The sequence below is a fragment of the Rissa tridactyla genome, chromosome 1 (genome assembly GCF_028500815.1).
Source record: "Rissa tridactyla isolate bRisTri1 chromosome 1, bRisTri1.patW.cur.20221130, whole genome shotgun sequence".
Lineage (NCBI taxonomy): Eukaryota > Metazoa > Chordata > Aves > Charadriiformes > Laridae > Rissa > Rissa tridactyla.
Genome location: NC_071466.1, coordinates 34263414 through 34283155, shown reverse-complemented (window position 1 = coordinate 34283155; position 19742 = coordinate 34263414). Strand labels below are relative to the sequence as shown.

The 19742-nt window shown below is 40.0% G+C and overlaps 1 protein-coding gene across 6 annotated transcripts in view; it reads left to right on the top strand.

Moving 5' to 3' along the window:
• Positions 1 to 2712: 2712 nt before the first annotated feature.
• Positions 2713 to 19742, top strand: part of LRCH1 (leucine rich repeats and calponin homology domain containing 1) — a 139326-nt gene continuing 122296 nt past the window's right edge. For all 6 annotated transcript variants that reach the window (XR_008468209.1, XR_008468199.1, XR_008468205.1 and 3 more), the window contains exon 1: positions 2713 to 3136. Coding sequence is in view for 2 of the 6 variants with exons in the window: in XM_054212804.1 (XP_054068779.1) it covers positions 2887 to 3136 (250 nt within the window). In the remaining 4 variants the exon portion in view is untranslated. The remainder of the gene's footprint in view (positions 3137 to 19742) is intronic.

The following is a 19742-nucleotide window of genomic DNA, read 5'->3' as shown; positions in this document are numbered from 1 at the left end:
GGAGCCTCATGGCTCCTTAGCACCTTAGGTGCTAAGAAGGATGAATTGTCCTTCAAGTGAGTCTGGGAAAGGTATTGCTAGCCTCCCTTATGCGAGATGCTGTGAAGCAAATCCCAGGATTAGCGGTATGGTGTGAAGACAACGAAGAGCAAAAAAACCTCAACTTTTTGTTTTTATCAAAATCAGCACTAGGAATAATTTTGTCTTACCAGAAGGTGGGGAGGAAGTAACATGGTGTCCCACTGGTGAGAAAGTTTACCAAAACTCACCAAACGAAAAGCCTGCTATCTGACTGTAAAGGGCTGATGCTGGAAGATGAATTCTGAAGATATGCTGCCTGAATGTTTAGTTCTATATTACTAGTTTCAAAATAAACTTCCATGATGTTAGGTAATTTCATACATAGGAAATCTCCTGTGCAAAGTCATTTACTGAGTTATAAAACCTACGATACTTCAGACTCTTCTAAGTGTAAAAGAATATAGTATCTACTGCATTAAATTTGCTTTTTAGAAAAAATTACATTATAGGGGAAGCCTAGCAGTTGCCCTTATTTATAGTTTACTCAACTTGAACTACTGTTGATCAACACTTTTCTTTAAATTGCTAAGAAGTAGCTATTCATCTGTTTGTTTCTTTATGCTTTCCAGCAGCAATGCAAAGATTGCACGCAAGCTGGAATTAAGCCTTTTAACAAATCCAAAACATGCTGTGACTAGTGGAATTTTGTGGGAAATTCTATCTTAATAACCCACCAACAAGCTTTGTCAAAAGTAATGTGCTATCTGGGCACAACTGTTGTTGTGGTAACTGTTGATTTCCTCTTCGGCTAGGGACTGTTCCAGGGAATGGTGTCAAGAATTGCTCTCTGGTGCACGCAAAATTTTCTTGAACTGGTAGGACACTGAATTTGTCATGCCGAAACCCAAGATGTCTGCATGAAACATGAAGAACTGGCAATTGTAGGCGTGAGAGGAGTTTGGACTGGAGTTTAAGTATTGGGTCTGTATTTTACGTGCAGTATAAATGTACTTAAAGGAAAATAATCACCATCCTACTCATCTAACTTTACAGCTCTTTCCTTAATATAAGGCACCCTCTTTAAAAACTCTGCTGTGCTGCCTGCGACACTTCTGCAGTGATGCAACGCATATAAAACCTAATTGAAAAATGCTGATATTGAGAGCATAACTTAATTATAAACAACAAGTTTTTAATGGATAGTATGATAGTGTTATGTGAAAAGATCTACCTCTAACACTCTTTCTCCCTTTTAACCAGTGCTGTTGCTTGTTGTGACTGCTAAACTCTCTATGATCTCTCCTGTTTTTCAGAAACTGAGAGTTATTTCCTTGTGGTAATTCTGTCTTCCTTGTCCCTGTAGCACTCAGTGGTTGAACTTCCTGGAGCCGGGAAGGCTTTGGTTTAATGTCAGACATTGATCACAACACAGGGTAACTGAGTGAAATGTAACTGCCTGTAAAATACAGGTCATGGGTGATGACGTACAAGTCCTTTTTTAGCTTTGAACTCTGTAAACCCTGAGGAGACATGAGGCCTCGCTCCGCTCCCACTCCTGGGCTCAGCTTTGCAAAGCTGCAGAAAAGGAGGGGAGGGGAGAAATAAATCCAAACCAACACCCTTGCCCTCTCGGAAAGGTTATTCCATTGAAAACCGAACTGATCATGGCTCCTGTGCTTGGTTTGTCACTCCAAATCACACCTTCGAAGGTGTCTCTTTGGCAGGCTGTCCCTGGGGGCCCATGCACACGTGTGAACTTCTGCCTGTGGGAGAAGCAAGTCACAGAAAAGCTTTCTGCAGGGCGGATGCTCCCCAGGGCCTTGTTCAGTGGCAACAGCCACTGCAGCTTCTAATTTTCAAATGAGGCCTGCCGCCGGAGCATAGGCATGCCTGCCTGCACCCGTGCACAGTGGTTGCACACCACCTGACCACAAATTGCCGCGCATCCAGCCCCCGAGCCTGCCGGCGTGGTTAGAGTGGTGAACAACTGCGGTGGACGCTGGGAGAAGGGGCCAAAGCCGGTGGTGGGCAGACCTCGTGGGCTAGCCTTAAAAAGGGAAGGTGGCAGGGAATGTTGTGACAAAAACCAGTCATAGAATCACAGAACGGTGATCACCTAGTTCCAACCCCCCTGCCATGGGCAGGGACACCTCCCACTAGACCAGGCTGCTCAAAGCCCCATCCAGCCTGGCCTTGAACACTTCCAGGGATGGGGCGTCCACAGCTTCTCTGGGCAACCTGTTCCAGTGCCCCACCACCCTCACAGTAAAGAATTTCTTCCTAATATCTAATCTAAATCTCCCCTCTTTCAGTTTAAAACTGTTACCCCTTGTCCTACTGCTACATGCCCTTGTAAGAAGTCCCTCCCCATCTCTCCTGTAGGCCCCCTTTAGGTACTGGAAGGTGGTTATAAGGTCTCGCCGGAGCCTTCTCTTCTCCAGGCTGAACAACCCCAACTCTCTCAGCCTGTCCTCACAGGAGAGATGCTCCAGCCCTCTGATCACCTTCGTGTCCCTCCTCTGGACCCACTCCAACAGGTCCATGTCCTTGCAGCAGCGGCGGCGGCAGCACCAGCAGCGGCGGCAAGGTCGGAGGCCCGTCGCCGCTAGGGGGCGCCGCAGTGCCCCGCACGGTGGTGTCGGGGGGTTAGGAGGCGGCCGTGAGGCGGAGCATGCGCAGTGGGCGCGCCTCGCCCGGCCGTTGGCCTCCGCCTCCTGGCTGCGCTGCCGCTCCCCCTCCCCCTCACAGCGGCGGCGGCGCCGCCACCACCACTACAGCGAGCGGGAGGAGGAGGAAGGGAGAGAGGGAGGCAGGTCCGGCGGCCCTCTCGGGTACCCCCAGCGGCCAGGCGGGCGAGGGGAAAAGATGGCGACGCTGGGAGGCGAGTCGCAGCCCTTCCCCGCCGCTGCTGTGGCGGCGACGGCCGGGGTGGGCGGCGGCGGCGGCGGCGGTGGCGGGTCGCTAGGTTTGCAGGCGCCGCTGAACCGGGGTCTGGAGCGGGCGTTGGAAGAGGCGGCGCACTCCGGGGGTCTCAACCTGAGCGGCAGGAAGCTGAAGGAGTTCCCGCGCAGCGCCGCCGCCCTCAGCCACGACCTCTCCGATACGGTGCGGGCAGGTGAGGCCGGGCGAGGAACCGGGGGAACGGGTGGAGGGGAGGGGGCGGCCGGCGCCGGTATCTGCCTGAGGGGGTGGGGAAGGTGGGGGGGGAAGGTGGGTCCCCCGGCGACGCCCGGTCAGGCATCCTGGTGCCCCTCAAGCTCCCTATGAGGAGAACATCCACTCCCCACCCTGTTCGCTCCGTGGCGTGAGGCGTTCACTCTCCCCTGGGCCTGGCCCCACAGGGAAACTGAGCCCGCTCCCAGCTCTCCGTGGACCCTATGCTTTCTTTATTCCTTCCCACCCCCCCCCCCCCCCCGGCTTGGTGTATGAGGTAGGTGTTTGCTCCCATATGGCTGGATCGCTGCACACTCCCCTCCATTCCATCCCCCCCCGCCCCGCGTTTGGTGAGACAAGAGCTGGCTCTCTCATCTGGGGGAATGTGTGTGTGGTGTTTGTGTGTGGGGGGAAATTCTTGCTCGCACCTGTCTTCTTCTCCCTCTGGGGAATGTGCATCTCTGTGCCACCCTTCCCTGACCGCTGAGGTTTGAGGTGGCGGCCAGCCCACCTTTGAATCGGTTGTGGGAGGAATGCAGACGCGTGCCAGGGTGGAGACCTGCTCCTTCTGTCCCACTGCTTGTAGGTGGATGCACCTGGCACGGAGTGGACGCAAGTCTGTATGTAATCACATTAAGACACTCATGTGCCTCTGAAATGTAACCTGTTTGCACGCCAGAAGTGGAGACATGTCCATAAGAACACTTTTGCTCTGTAGCTACCTCAGGGAGCGTCCTACCTTTCACAGATGCCACCTGTTCAACACAGGTTGATATCCACCCTTGTATCCTTACAGTCACGTAGCCATAGTTCCAGCTCTGTATGCAATGCTATCTTCCAAGATGAATGTGGAGAGAAATCCCCGTCTTCACAGGCACTGTACATATTCTACAGTGGGGGACACCATCATTACATAAATCTGCAGAGGGGACAGGCCTCACAACCCTGCAGGCAGGAGTGATGAGGGGAGGTGCATCCAGTGTGTGCTTATCTTGCCCTCACGTCCTCCTTCCAACATGAAAAAAGGCACACTTGTTTCTCACCTAAGGCGGCAGACCCCCACAAAGGATCATACCTGTTTTCCTACCCCTATTTGTGCTGGAGGTTGCAACCTAATCCATTCTTTACACAGTGTCACTATGTAGAACAGCAGAAACTGGCACTAGAAAAATATATTAGTGTATTCCTAAGATCTTTAGTGTACCGCCTCCGCATGCCCTTTTATGTCCCCATTTGCCTGCTGAAGATGGTTGTGTTGTAACAGCAAAAGAGCAGACAAGTATTCACTTGCTTTTGTCCCACAAAACAGCAGGTGCTATACCTGCATGCAAACATGTGATAACACGAACCTAAATTCTCACTACTGCTGCACATGAGGGTATTTATGCCTTCCTGTGTATGGAAACATATGTGCCGACTGTATACTTGTATCTATCCCGGCTATAAGGAACAGAGTAATGTCTCAGATGTGTGGTAATTGTTGTTTAGCGCTCTCGCTTGTTTGCTGTTGCTGAATGGATTTCACAGCGGTCCGTATGAACACCTATATCAGTATCAGAGAAATATGAAGGAAACTTGATGAATGAAACTACCATGAATTGGTAGCATGAATTGCCATGCTAACCATTAACTAACTCGGTAACAGATGTGATAGCGAAAGGGATACGATGTGATAGTGGAACTGCATGCAGTTAGAAGAATGACTTTCAGCTTGTCTCCCCAAGCAAGATGTTTTATCTTCTTTCTTTTTTAAAGTTGTAGTTTAATGAAGGCATGAAATATAAGTAGTTTGGAAATCCAGGAAGTTAGCTTGTTTGTTTTGACCTAATATTGATCCAAACTGTTGGAAAACAAAATTATGTACTGAAAAAAATTCTTTGATTGGCAGTGATTACATGTTAGTATTTGTATATAGTGTAAGTGTGTTCTGTGCAAGCATGACCTGTGTGTTGTATGTATAGGTAAGTACCTGCTTGTTACATGCTTACTTGTTCTAGTAAGTTTTCTGTTCAGAGGAGAGCTGTGGAAAAAGGTAGCCTTTGTCTTCAAGCATTAATGTACTTTTGTCAGAGTTTACGTGGAAGACATGCAATATGAAATTAAATGTAGAATGGGATTTTCATTCTGTTTTAGTTTGATATAAACAGCAGTGTAGAGTAGCCCATGTCTCAGTCTTGTAACAACGGCAGCCCTTTTTTCATTGTCCCCTTTTAGGAGAACTGTGTGTTAATCTATAGTTACTTTATAGTTTTGTTTGTAACCGCATGTTGTAACTGCTTAATGGGAATTGTTGGCCTTGTGAGTTAAGTTGTATGTTGATAAATTTCTGAAAAATCTGTGTTCCTTTTCACTTTTTACATTACATAAGTAGAATATATAAACAGAAGAGACACTTGGCTTGAGCCCAGATTTCTGAAGCTCTTGGGGCAAACTCTTGGTGGAATTTTCTCTTGTTTCCTCTCCATAAATGTGCATAGCATAAAACCAGTTCTTTCTTGTGCTACTTGGAATATGTCTTCACAATGAATGACTTTGACTTTTGGATTTGATGTGCTGACATGTCTCTGAAGCCCTGAAACTTTGGTGTTTGGGTTAGGGGTAGCCTTTCACTGTTAAAGCTGTTTTGCTAAAGAGGGCCAATCTTAATGAAAAATAAGGACAGTCGTTGATTTAGAGAAGACTCGGCTGGGGGACTGAGTTTAAAGATCTGAGGATCAGGGGATTTCCAGAAAACTGAAACCATGGCTGCATCTTGATAGTGTTTTAAAATTAGATACTGACAGTATTTTTGGATTGAGAAAATAATGATATATGGATACTCTCAAATAAAATATTCCCAAGCTTGGTTTGTAGAAAAGTTCTGAGTGCTTTAGGTAAGTCTGAGGAAGACAGAAGTGTTAAATTTTAAATTCTCTGTTCATGCATTTATTTTTTTCCTGAAGTTAGAAGTTGGATTTTATATAGCAATTGATAAACTCACAAAAGGGATGTAGCCTGGTTGCCTTTAATAGCTGGGACTGAATTGCTTGGCTTTTCTAGTTCTTACTGCAGTTACATTCCATAGTAACTGTAGAGACTTAACTATACTTGTCACTTTCTATTTGTGCAGCTTCTTGGTATGCTTTTTCTTCTGTGACTTGTATTTGCATTGAATACATCTTGCTTATAGAGACATGACAGGACATTTCTTCCTCAGTCTTTGGGAGTTTTGCTCAAGAGCTGAGTGACCTGGTCAGATGAACTTTCAGGCAGTATCTTTGTACACAGAAGGGAGTTTGTGTGGTGTGCAGTACTGTTAGAAGAAAATAAAACCTCTATGTAAAGCATCTTGAGTTTAGTCAGATGTTTTAAACCACATCAGTGTGGATGCATTGCAAAAACCATTTCAAAAATAATAAATGCTATTCTTATCACTTTTATTACAGGCTGGGTTATGCAGAAGACAGTGGCACAGTAATCACATAGTTCTTAAGTAATAGTGTGCAATTATATTCCTCAAAACCACTGGGAATGCTGGAAGCATGTTGTTTTATAAAAGAGGAAGAAAAAGGCCCAAAGCTGTTACTTAAATGTGTAACCATGTCTGCCTGTATCACTTCAGCCTCTTTCTGTAGGCTTTGGCTATATTTCTGAAGATAGATCCTCCGAACCTTTTCTGGTGAATACCTGTTCCATGCATTTCTATTGTGTGGCTTAGGCACATGAGGAAGGATTACTTGCTACTTTTTGTGATGATGTGGGAGAGAAGCAAATATTTTTTTTTAATCAAGTGTTAGGTTGTTTGAAAATAAATACAAATTAAAGTCTTTGAATGCTTGTTTGGACAGTATGAAATTCTGGAAAGATTGTGTACTTATTTTTTGTACGTTACAATGGTCACTAGACAAAATAACTCCTACCTGCTGTTTTTTTTAAAATGTTTATAAATGGACTGTACTCTTCTGACAATGTGGTGCTGAAGACATATTAGCCAGCCCAGCAGCATCTTCGAAATAGTTGTTTGGACTGTATAACTATGGATTTGTTTCCAAGATGGCCCAAAAAATCACAGTAGCACCTGAGCAGCTATCTGAGAACCTGTAGAGTTTTAATTCTAGTTTTTGGGATGCTTTATCTTGAATTTTGACGTCTAAGTGCTTCCTGTGGGATCATGTAAAGGGGAAAAAAACCACACAAACAAATTTACAAGTTGTCTTCCATCACAGTTAAGTCCAGGAATGCGTTTGTTTGTATCCAACAGCTGTAAGCTCTTTCTGCTTGTCTTTCTGAAATACTTATTTCTTGTTTTGAAGGCTGATACTGGTTCAGATGAAATAGGTTCCTTTCAGTCCTCTTTGCTAATAAAAAAGTATAGAATTCTTATTTCCTAGTTTTTTTTTTTAAAATAAGCAACTGTGTTTATTAGATTGCCATAATTCATCCTCAACGGATATTCTTCATCTCTTTTATTAACATAATTTTTCCTTCACTTCTGGGAATTCTTCTAATTATAGCAGTAGATGTGCAGTTGGTTCCACTTATTATAAATGCAGGTTGTACTGGGAAGGATGTTACAGATACAGATTAGTTTGTTTGTGATACCGCACGCTTTCATAAACCAAAAATGACCACTGAATGGGCTCTTCTTTAGAATTTGGTTATTATTTAGTCACTAGGGAAGAAAGGAGATTTGACGTGTCCCTCTCCTTTTAAGAATTCTCTCTGATAATTACTGCTTTGAATAGGTTATAATTCATCATCTTGAATTCATATTTTGATCACATTATGGTTTTTTTGGATGAGGCTTCTTGAGGACCTTTCATTTTGCTCATTTTATCCAAACTCATATCAATAAAACCAACATCTTTAATTACAAATCTGAAAAAAACACCCCCTCTGTTTCTTCTGTATGTTCAATAGTCAGTCCCTTCCTGTGTTTATTTGAAGATTTCTAACCTTACTTATTCTGTCTCTTACACAAATAACATCCTAACTGTGCTAGGAGAGGAAGAGAGGAGGAAGTATGTTTGTTTATTCTCACAAATGAATTGAATATTGCCCTGCAGCCAAAATTTATGGGATGTAACTGGTTTTTGAGATTACTATATAATCTGCCTTTATATCAAGGCTAAACAATGAAGATAAATCCATTCGGTATTCATTATTATGCATCCAACAGTAAAAATGCAATTTCAGATGGTAACTTCATACTGTGGTGTCTCTGGACATCTCTGTATTAACTCATTCTAGTTTCTTTTTTTTTTTTTGTTTCCTGATAATGCTTTGTGAAAGAGCTTTATCAAACTAAATGATTTTTTTAGAAGCATAGACATGCTTAGCAACTTATAACTGCAGAATACCCTTTAAAGCCCTTTGGTCCTTTTTTTTCTTCCCCAAGTCTGAGTATGTCCTTGCTTGTGGATCATATAAACATCAGGGCTATTGACTCCTGTTGAAAAGAGTCTATTAGTTCTTATGCTGTATAGAGTCTTGTCAGTTGTGCTTTTGAAAGTTACCTCTTTTGTCTGGAGATTTATACCCCTGTAGCTGAAATGCAGTCAGTGACTTTGCAGGTGCTGTTGGGCTCTTCTCAGCATGAAATAAAGTGAATTAGCTCAGAGTGCCTTTTGTTGCATGAAACAAATCAGGAGTACTCAAGTGCCTGGTTACTGTTTCAGAATGTGGCTTGAGCAGATTAATGGCTTTCTAGCACTGACTCTGCGTGTGAGTGTGTGTCCGTCCATCTCCTTCCCCAGTGTGGTGTTTTTTTGTTTTGTTTCTTTTTTGGCTAACTTGCTTTGTAGAGAAACTTCAAAACTAGTGCAAGGGCTAAGAGGCAGAAGAAAACATATGGTAGGAGGGAGAGTGAAACCTCTCAATTTCAGGAGGAGTAAGCTCAGCTGTTTATTGAACCTTTACCCTTACAGTTAACTTCCAATTTAGGGTGGCTGTTTGAAAAACAGCTCTACCTAGAATTGCCAAAGCCATGTTTGGTCATGCTGTGCATGTAAATGGATGAAAACTGATTCTTTTGTAGAAATGTTGTCACTTTGTGTGCCCTTGGCCCATTTGCCTTGGAAAAGACTGACTCAGAGCTCCAAAAGCCCTACTATGGTAGTAAAGGTGTTACAGGTTCCTTTTCAAATGCTTCTAGCTGAACAACTTTGTTTTTGAAGATCTACTTGCATGTGGTCACAGGCCTTGTGGGAGGTAGAAGCCAAATATCTGTACGTGGTTTGTGAGCCTCCTTTTCTTCCTTCCCCTGGTCTGCTGCTTTTGTGTCCTTGGCACAAAAGACATTTTGGTTTAGACATCTGTAAAGCAGGAGAGACAATGTGAATCTTAATACAGTTACTATAGTAGAGTTTTGAGAACACTAAATACTTTTGTAAGGGGAAGAGATCAGGGGAGAATTGGCTATGACAAAGTAGAATGAATATTTGCCCAGTAGAGCAGTGACTTGGAAGAGAACGGTAGCAAATGCCAATGTAATATAGGTTTGAACAAGAAAATGGATAGAAGAAGATACTGTTTAAAGGCGGAAGTGTCATACAAAGTGAGTGAAAGTTTATGAAGTACTTAGTGAAAAATATATGAAATAGTGGAAGTGAAAGAAGGGAAAGGGTTATAAACAAGTGAGCGGTGAGCTATATATTCTTGGTTGAGTGTAATGGCTTGGGATACTCTTCTGATATCTGTACAACTGAGGAAGATGTATTTCTTGAGCAATTCCATTAATAATGATGATTAGAATTTTATGAACAGAGAATTAGATAAACATAGAGAAAATTATTTGACTCATATATATGACATTTACAGGTTTTATCCTACAAAAATAGTTTAAAATTCATACTTTAAAAGATTAACTATTAAATTTAAGTTTGGGAAGCTTAGCATCCATTTGCCTGCAGAAGGAAAAGCCAGTGACATTTTTGCTGCTTACAGAGTTGCAAAAGCAACCAGGACGGAGGGACTGATGTTTTGCAGATCAGAATGACCATTCTAGGAAGGATGAGCAATTTCCCCAAGCCAGAGACTGCTCATTCTGCCTGCCGTGTTCTTGCTGAATCTGTTAGTAAGCATATGCTACATTTGTGAATGTTCCCAAGCTGGTTAGATCCCTAATTCACAATTAAGATCAATATGACTTAAGTAATTTAAATGGCACTTCTGAAACCAGAAAGCTATCCTTAATGTGTTCTGTTGAGACCAGAATTATGAAAGTAGCATACCCATTTAGTGTTCTCCCGTGTGTAAAACTGAAAGAGCCAGAAACTATATCACCCGTATTCAACGTGTAGATCACTGTCAAAAGTGGAAATGGGTGTTACGTCTCTTGACTTCTGACTGCTCTCTGCTGAGCGTATTTTGCAAGGTATAATACACAGATCAGAGTGGTTCTTTGGAAGGCTACTGAGGAGTTGAGCTTCAGGAGGAATAATTACTTTCTGCTAAATTTGTGGGTAGATGTGTCCTTGTGGGAGGAGTTCAGTTATAAAATTCTAACGCTTCTCCCCAGCCTCTTTCCCCTAAGGGTGTCTTGCTGGCCAGCTTGCCTTTTCATCCCTTTCTTTCCTTGTATGGTGCAGAACACCATAATATCTGTAAACCTCCTAACTATTTAAAAATAGAAATAACAATAACAGTCTTTCATCCTTCTGTCCCAGTCCGTAGGAGAAATATTTTTAAAGGAGAAGAAAAAAAAAGTCAAAACTTGTGAGTAAGACGAGGATCTTGGCAGAGCCAAATGAGGGTTAGTTTTGCATTTGATTTGGAGCCTGAGGTTTGCACTCAGTTTTGAAGCTGCATGAAATATTTCATGTTCAGCTGAGCTTGTGGGAATTCTGGCTCCTTTAGTTGAAAGCTAGTTGATAATTTCATGATGCCATTGTGAGGTAGCTGTTCTAGGTATGGTTAGAGAAGTTACTGGAAGTAGCTGGGGGTTTTGAATATCAGAAGAGAGTTCTTGAGTTGATCTTTATGAGAAGCAGACCCAGAATGAAATAGCTGAGCACCACGTTGACAGTGACCTGTGCTACCAGATGAATAAGGTTTTTATGTTGGTTTTCTGTAGCTCGGTGATTTTATTCCTTGGTGTGAGTTGTGGTAATTGTAATACTGAGTTTGCAGGATGTGAACCTGCACAAGTGGTTTTGGTTTCAAAATACTCGTCGTAGAATGGAGGGAATTATTTGTACTGAACAAATAGAAAAATATGTTAGAAGATACTTGTTGTCTGTTACCTCTTCTGTTTCTCAATAGATTAATTTATTGAAATACCCTGACTGCTTCCATATATAAATTGCAAATGTTATAAAGACTATAAATGTTTTCTGTCTCCCCGTGATTGTTTCTGTACTTTTCTTGATAACCCTTCCTTTTTGAAGTGGATGTTGCCAATATCAAGGTAGATGTGAAACACCTGCTTTAACAGAACTTTATTTCCTTCCAAAACTGCAGTGCTATAAAATGCAAGATTGGTAACAGATTTAATTTCTAGCTTTTTGATTTAACTAGGTAGGCCAATTAGGTTTTTTCTACTAATGCAGCCCTATAAATACTTATTTCTGGTAGGAGGAGACACTGCTGGGAGAGCTGGCATTAATATGTGGGTGGAGGAGATAAGGTAAATAAATTTTTGAATTAAAGAAACTAAATTCAGCAAAAAAAAAACCCTTAGAAGTATATTTAAATGTGGCATGTGCCTTGGTTTCTTTATATTGTAGATTATAATATGATGTAGTATGTTTCAAAAGTAGCAAAGTAACTACTAATGACAATTTCACTTTGATTTATTGTGTATATACAGACATGTCAGGCTTTTTTAACATCTAAAGCTTGCATCTTTGGTGGCAGTGGCATCACTCCTGTGTAGCACTACATTAGACAGGCAAAAAGTAAAAATGAAAAAAATCAGATGAGAAACACCCCCACCCCCATATTTAAATATGAAGAGAAAAGCATGAATGACAAGTTGCATCTTTTGGTTGGTGAATAGAAAGAAACAGGTTCGTAAAATGTGTGCGCAAAGATAAATTGGTGATCTCTGAAATGGATTGAGAAGTTCTGGAAAATGGGAAAGAATTGGGATGGGAAAAGAAGATTGGATCAGAGATTAATCCAAGGAAATAAGTGGAGCGGAATACACCCTTGGATGAGGCTTACAGGAGCTAAAGCAAGATACTAAAATATAAATACAACAGTTCATGTATAGTAAGAAGCTTGTATCATAATTTAAAGATAGTGAAATAAATTGCTATCATGGTAAGTGAGATTATTACTAAAATTACTTTTTTAACTGTTTATAAATTTAGTAACAGGAGAAGTAGGGGGTAAGACTATTGAATACTTGACAGGTTGTACCATCGTCATTATTATATTACTGTATTTTGAGAATATTGAGGCCTAGCTGAATTTATTCAGTTCAGTCTTTTTCAGGCACGACAAGTGTAGTAACAGCAAAGCTGTCTGTTTATGTGATGGGGAAAGAGGAAGAACATAGTGTCATTCATATGTTATATAATTAAAAAATACGGACAGTGATGACGATTTCTGGGATGGGATTTCTGGTCAAAGATGAAAAGAGCTTTCTCAGCAGTCAGTGGGGCGGGGGGAAGATGCCCTCGTTATTAAACAGCAGCTGTGATAGGTTAAGGGGAGAAGCTTAAACCGAGGTTTCACATGTTTGTTGTATGTTGTGTTGCTAGGGTTTATTTTTAAATTTTATTTTGAGTTCATCCCAGTTCAACAAAACCGTCTTTTTGCCTTCCACTATGTACAGTGCTGTTTCCCTACTCGGTAAGTTTTGCCTGCTATCCCTGTTCCAAGATTTGAATTTCAGTCTGGCTGAATGCCTACTCTTTGCCTGTGTTTTACTTACCAGCCAGTTCAGATTGTTTTGTGTTAGTGACTTGTTTTTTCCCTCACTCACACAGGTCTTGTCATTTGCAAGTTTTACCAGAGGTGGCATTTTTCCCTCCTTAGTAGTATTTTTGAAGTAAGATGTATGACCAAGAATTTGTTGGGTCCACCTAAAATGTTTTATATTCCCATACTTTGTCTTATTTTAAGACCTATCAGAATCAGTACTTAGATGTATACAACATCAACATACTTCGTCATTGTGTGTAGCTGTTGATTATTTTTTTAAGTCTCTCATGAGTAATGATGTAGTTTTTTAGTCAAAATGTGCAGAAACTAATAGAGTGCTTTACTGAATTACAGCTGTATTATAATGGATGTTTCCATTCATCATCTGAACTTTCAAAACTGTCATGTTAGTTTGACAATGTGTAGTTTAATCCCATATTTTTCTGAGGTCTTTTGGGGGGGATGAAAGAGGCTGCTGAGTCTGAAATTGCGTGTTTTCCTTTAAAAAATTGGCACATTTCTTCCCCATCTTTGGAACTGGCTTCTTTTTCCCATGTCCTTATTCAAATTCAACATGAAAAGTAAAGGTGATATATGGCAAGCTCTTCAAAGAAAATCTTTGATGCAAGTGGTATGGGTCTTATGATTTGAATGAAAAGATAAGCTAATATAAAACATCCAATAACTTCAATTTGCTCAAATTTTTGTAAGGTAATTTAGAGGCACGACAGCCACTCTCTCAGTATATTCTTTTGTATCATGGTATTGCAGCTATTACTGCTATGTTAAAGTGTGCCGTGTGTAACTCTGACATTCAGCCAACCAGTCAGGAACTTCTAAGGGTGGAGAAAGTAGTCTTTGGAATTTCTTGTATTTTGATTAATGTAAAAGCCTTTTATGCAATTATATTGAGTGTTAACATAATAACTTTAAGAGCTGATCTCTAGTTTTAGTTGATTCTAGCATAGACCTTGTTCTGTTAAAAATTACCTTGCAAACCTTGCTCTTCTCAGTGAGTTATTTCATTGTTCTATAAGGAAGCAAGTTACCTCTGATTTCACAGGTTGGAAAAACTGAGGAACAGAAATTTTGAATGGCTTAATCCAGATTTCAGAACAGATCAAGGACAAAACTGTGAAAGGAATCCAGCTTCAGTTCTCTGTCTTTTATTTTACGTCTCAATCAAGACATTGTAAGATACGTAGAAGAATGGGGGTTGAGGCATTTGAATTGAAGCTTTATTCTGGCAGATATTGGGATAGTAGTAAAGAAATAAACCTTGATACTTTCATTATGGTCTTAAGTCCTGGGAGCAATTTTAAATGTATTAGCACAATGCAGAAATGAAGAGCTCACTTTATAGTAGCATCTGGCACAGAAGTACAGTAGTACGATTCAGAAATATTCAGTCTGTAAAAGAATATCACTATAGATTTGCAATCAGTTAAGAATCAAGTAATATGAAATAGTATTAACTTTAACAAAAAATCAGTATTTTGGCAAGAAGTGCTGTACTCCCTCTGTCAGTTTTCATATCTTTGTACATTTGGCTTCTTGGAGAACTGAAAAGATTATTTTTGGCCTAGTGCCCAAGGCTAAAAATGGCTCTGGAATCTTGAACAGTTCTGTGCGGTAGTAACATAACTGCAGTAATTGGTAGTCTCACTGAAGCATTTTAGTTATGCACTTAAATGTTAAGCTGTGGGAGATGTGGCCATGTGGGCTTTCCAACATCCAGTTTATCAGAAAAATTTAAGCTGTGTTTATCTATGAAGCAATGGTAGCCTAAAAAAAAAAAAGAGGCTTTTCTACAAGTTCTTGTTAAAGGGGAGTAAGAATGAATATAAGGCTTAGCCTCTACAGGGAAAGGCTCTAAAATGAAGAAATAAATCATGGCTTTGCTATGGGAATACTGAAGCACGAGCGTTGCAGTTGAGACTATATGTGTGGGGAATAGAATGAGTCGGTGAAGTTCCCTTACGCTTCTATCCAGTATAGTAGGATTTACCTTTAAAAGTGGAAAAAAACCCCCACCAAACACTGCCCCCCGTGAAACAAGTACACCAGTTACTATATGTGAATGTGTGCTTATAATAAATACAGGCTTCTGGTTGATTTTTGAATAGTTTGGATGATCGCATAACCAGGAGTTTGGAATAGTCAGGAGAACAATGAGAGGCTCACTATTTAAATCTGAAAAATCTTACACCAGTAAAAGGTCTGAAAAGGACAAGATTTATGAAATGGCTGGATATTGCTTCCCTCTACATCCCTCCCAAATCTTTTAGCTTCTTCCCCAAAATTTTATTGGAAACAGTGGGAATAATACAAGTAAAGCTTTTCTGACTAGAATTTGTATAAAAATACAATTATATTGGTTTTTTTGTGTGAGTGAAATCAGCATGGACAAATTCTGCATGAGAATCAGTGTTGCTCTAGATGTAGCTCATAAACATCCATAAAACACTCGTTCTGAAGTCTCCTGAGAAATCAGTATTGTTTTTTTGTGTTCTAAATTTGCAGTGTAAGGCTTTGTTAACACAGTAGTCTGGAAATACAGCCAAAATAAATTGAGTTCTGATCAACTTCGTGATCACAGAAATTTGAGATGGCCAGACTAGCGAGTGACTCTTCAACGACTATTAATTCTGTGTCAGTGCTAAAGTTTGAGACCTATCTACCTACAAAATTACTGTTTGTAAAATACAAATGCTTTTGTTCTAAACCAGTTATGAAAAAGAATCATTCCAGATCAGCTTCTGTAGGATACTTATGCTCCATCTGCAGAAAAGTTGAATTCTGCTTACCCGGGCTAACCAGAAACCTTGCCAGTTGTCCTAAATACAGCTGGCCCTCTGAAACAGAATCTCTTGTTTCATGTTTTGATGGCTAAGTATTCTAAGCTGTTTACATTTCTTGCTTACAAACTCTAGCCAAATAGTTATATAGAATATTTTCTGTTTTTAAAAATTATTTTTTATATGGGACTTATTGAGGGTAAATCACCTTCTCAGTTAACAATATTTGAAGGAATTAGACTGTCTTTAAAAATTTTCCTTCTTTGTCTCTAACAAAACCATCTTATTTTTCAATGTTCTCATCATAGAAAAATAAAAGTATTTGAAGTTAGAAGGTACTTGTCTGCTTGTAATTGATTCAGCTTGTAAAAACCGCAGGTATCTTTTGTGCTCAGTCTTAGTGCATTTACATTATGTCATTTTCTGTGTATTAAATATATGAAATGCATTATATAAAATGTTTCACCTGCTCTACTTTATGCATGTTACAGTTCTACTTTTTTGTATGTTTCTAAATCCTTCCTTGATGCATGAAATAGGTATAGCCTAAGGACAGGTCAGTCAAGATGTGTGAAAGAAGTTGGGACATAGGGAGAAATATATTACTTTATTGGTAATTACTACGATTAAGTTATTAAATTAATGTTATGTGAGCATAACCGCTATATGTCTTTCCTGTGGAATAGTGTAATTAAATCCATGGGAAGCAGTGTTACAAAAAAGAAAATTTTAGAGAGCAATAAGCTGTTAAGGCTTTTTGCTTTATTAACCAAGCTGCTCTCTTTTAGAGGAATTTCTCTAATACTTCAAGAATATTTAGTCACTTCTGTTGCTCTTTACCAGATGTATCTCACTTTATTTCAAGCTGTTGTTTTCATTCTGGGGCTAGTGGACTATGCTTGCTGAAGCATGGAATAATTGATATGTCTTAATACTAAAAGAGACTTTTATGTTGATATGGTTTGACCCTCTGCCTGATACTGGCCATAAATTTCCCTGACTGAGTCTTTGTATCTAGGTAAGAAATGTATGGCTCATATGTACTGTCTCGATTTTAAAGTATGCTGGTGATAATAGAATGACGAATTATATATTTCCTTCAGAAACAAATAAAAGAAATTACACACGCTATTTTGTATTTTAGATTCAACTTCTGGTCATTTGTTCTTTTTTCTTTAACTACTAGATCAGCTAATCCACTATATCGGACATTCACTCGTCTGCAGTTGTTTAGAAATTATTTTTTACCTATGTCTTTAATAAACTAAGAGCTATGATTAACGAGGGGTAATTCCTATTACTCTAATTAAAGATGCTACGGCAGTTGTCCATGTAGCTTCCTGTTGGTAGGTACTGCCCATCTAATGAGGGTGACAGGGCTAAATGGTGATGAAAGTGGATTTAAACTATCAGGATTGGCTCTGAATGTGGTGTTGAGGAGCTGGCACATGATTCCCCCTGCTGCCCCTTTTCTAGGGAGGGTAATTGCCACCAGAGCTGGCAGGGGCAGAGTTGAGGCTGCTAATATCTTACATTGCTGAAGTGAATGTTGCAAGGGCTTGTGAGTCAGTCTGAACAGACAAACCTTTGATCTTCTGCTGTGAAATATGATTTCAGATACCAAATCTTGTAAATTTGTGAATCCTCATAGGTTTTTGGGTGCTTTAACCTTTTTATTGTCTTTCACTTAGTTATTAACTTAACAACTGGGCGCAGCAATTTGTGAGGTGTTTTCCAAATCCTGTCAGTGGGGTAATGCGTGTCTTGATTATCAATAGTTGCGGTTAATGTACCTGACTTTCATGATAGTAATTTGCACCTTAGAGTTGGTGGGAGCTCATGGTTGTCGTCACTCCAAGCTTACACTGTCACTTTCCAAGACGATGATTGCATTCTTTGATGTTGTATCATTAAGTTCTCATATGACAGGGTTAAATAACCTAACCTACCAAGTTCTCGTATGACAGGGTTAAATATAAGCTTGATTGTGTCTAATCTACCAAGTGCTCCAGGCCCTCCTGGCCTTGCTGTTACTTATAGCAACTTTAACATCAGTCACTTGCAGATTTTATCAGCAATGGCTTTGAATTATAGGGAGGGAAGTCTAGAAAATATTGAATGATATTGGGTTGTAAAGAAATTAATCTCAAAATTTTCTGATGTGATATGCTTAATGACTTTCTTGAGGATGTTGTTTAGTTTCTCTGAGTAGATGTCAGGTTAATGCTCCACAGCCAAATCAAAGTGACTGTTCTGGTATGAAGAAATCAAAAAGGCTCTTCTAGTAGACAGTATGTTCATATGAGATTATAGAATACGACTTATTTCAGTAGTGTAGAAGTTTTAGCTCCTAATGCTGTTTTTTAAAGATATTAAGTATTTTTTTCCTTGCCATAATTTTACACTTGTGTCTCCTTTGATGTTTTGCTACATGAATTAAGAACATAAAAATGAAGGTTATTTCTAATGTTGAAGAAGGTTTTAAATCAAATACAGGAAAAGTTGCTTTGCAATTAAGAACCCCTCCTTGAATATCCATTCTAGAATGGATTGCTTGACAATTCTGTTTATAGAAACAGGATGTTTTGGTTTTATGAAATGTGGATTTCTTGGGAACTCATTTTGAGAAAGTGTTTGTCTGCCTCCACCCTTGGTGGAATGCAGATGACATCAGATTTTTTTATGTACTGGTGCTACAGCCAGTGCATAAAGACCAGCTTTAGAAGTGTCAGTGACATAAAAGGAATTGCATGCTAAGCAGTCTTACTATTTAAGGTGAATTGGTGGTATTGATGTCCAGGTAACCATATCTAAGACAATAAAAATAGAGTTAGTGGATTACATTCAGAAAGGCTTGGGAACAAAGAGAAAAGGATTCAAGCATCTATGCCAGAAAAGCATATTGGTGATGAAAGCTGGCTTGGCTTACTAGAGCACAAACTTTGGGTTAAATGCAGATGCCAGTATTCAGTAGAACGTGGTGGATGCACTAAACATTTTTTAGGTATTTTAACAAAATAAGTACTTTTTTTAAAGGATGAAAAGAAAGGTTGAGTGAACTGGAGAAAAGGAAAATGTAGGTGAAAAAGGAGAAAGGACTCGTTCACTCCTTCCACACTTTGTTCCTAGTTTTAGCTCTGGTAGTACCTCAGCAACTGCGCTCCAAAGATTCACACAAGACCATAATGTATTGGGTGTTTCACCGAGAAACCATGCTAACGTGTGGCCCCTGCCTAGAACTCGAGTGTTCTCTTTCCTCTCTCCCCTCTCCTCCGCTCTCCTCTCTTCTCTTCTTCCATATTTTGTCTTTCCTTCCTTCTGCAGATTTATGCTGGACTCAGCTTGGATTTTATTTTGAAAGAACTTTGTATGTTTGTACTGCAAGAGGTGTACCTGTACCTCTTTGTTTTTCCAAGTCTTATGTTGGCCTTTTACTCTCATAAGGAGTGTCTTGTTGGTAGTGTTATCTAAGCTTCTGTTTCAGGCAGTGATGACTTGGAAAAGGGACAGAGAAGGTGAGCTAATGTCAGCTTTTTTTTTTTTCCCAACTGGTGAAAGAGGTGTTGATAACTGTCCATAAATTAGGCAAAGTTTTAATGGCAAGTTTCAGGACATACTGAAATTAATAAATGAGTGAAAGATGCTGATGGTCATTTTATATTAAGTTCTTATACGAGAACATGCTTAACTGACTTATTTTGGACTTCTTAAATGATTTGATTAAAAGCTACTTTAACCTGTCTTGGAATTAACAAAGAAACATTGTTCACTCAGTACAGTAAGTGGTTTGGATTTTTACCTATACCATTTTCAATATTCTAAATGATTGAAGTGTGGGTTCCACTTTAGATCCCTTTGTGGTCTTTCTGAAACATTTCCCTTCAGTTGCCTTTCTTGGATGGCAAAGCTGGTTTGTTCACT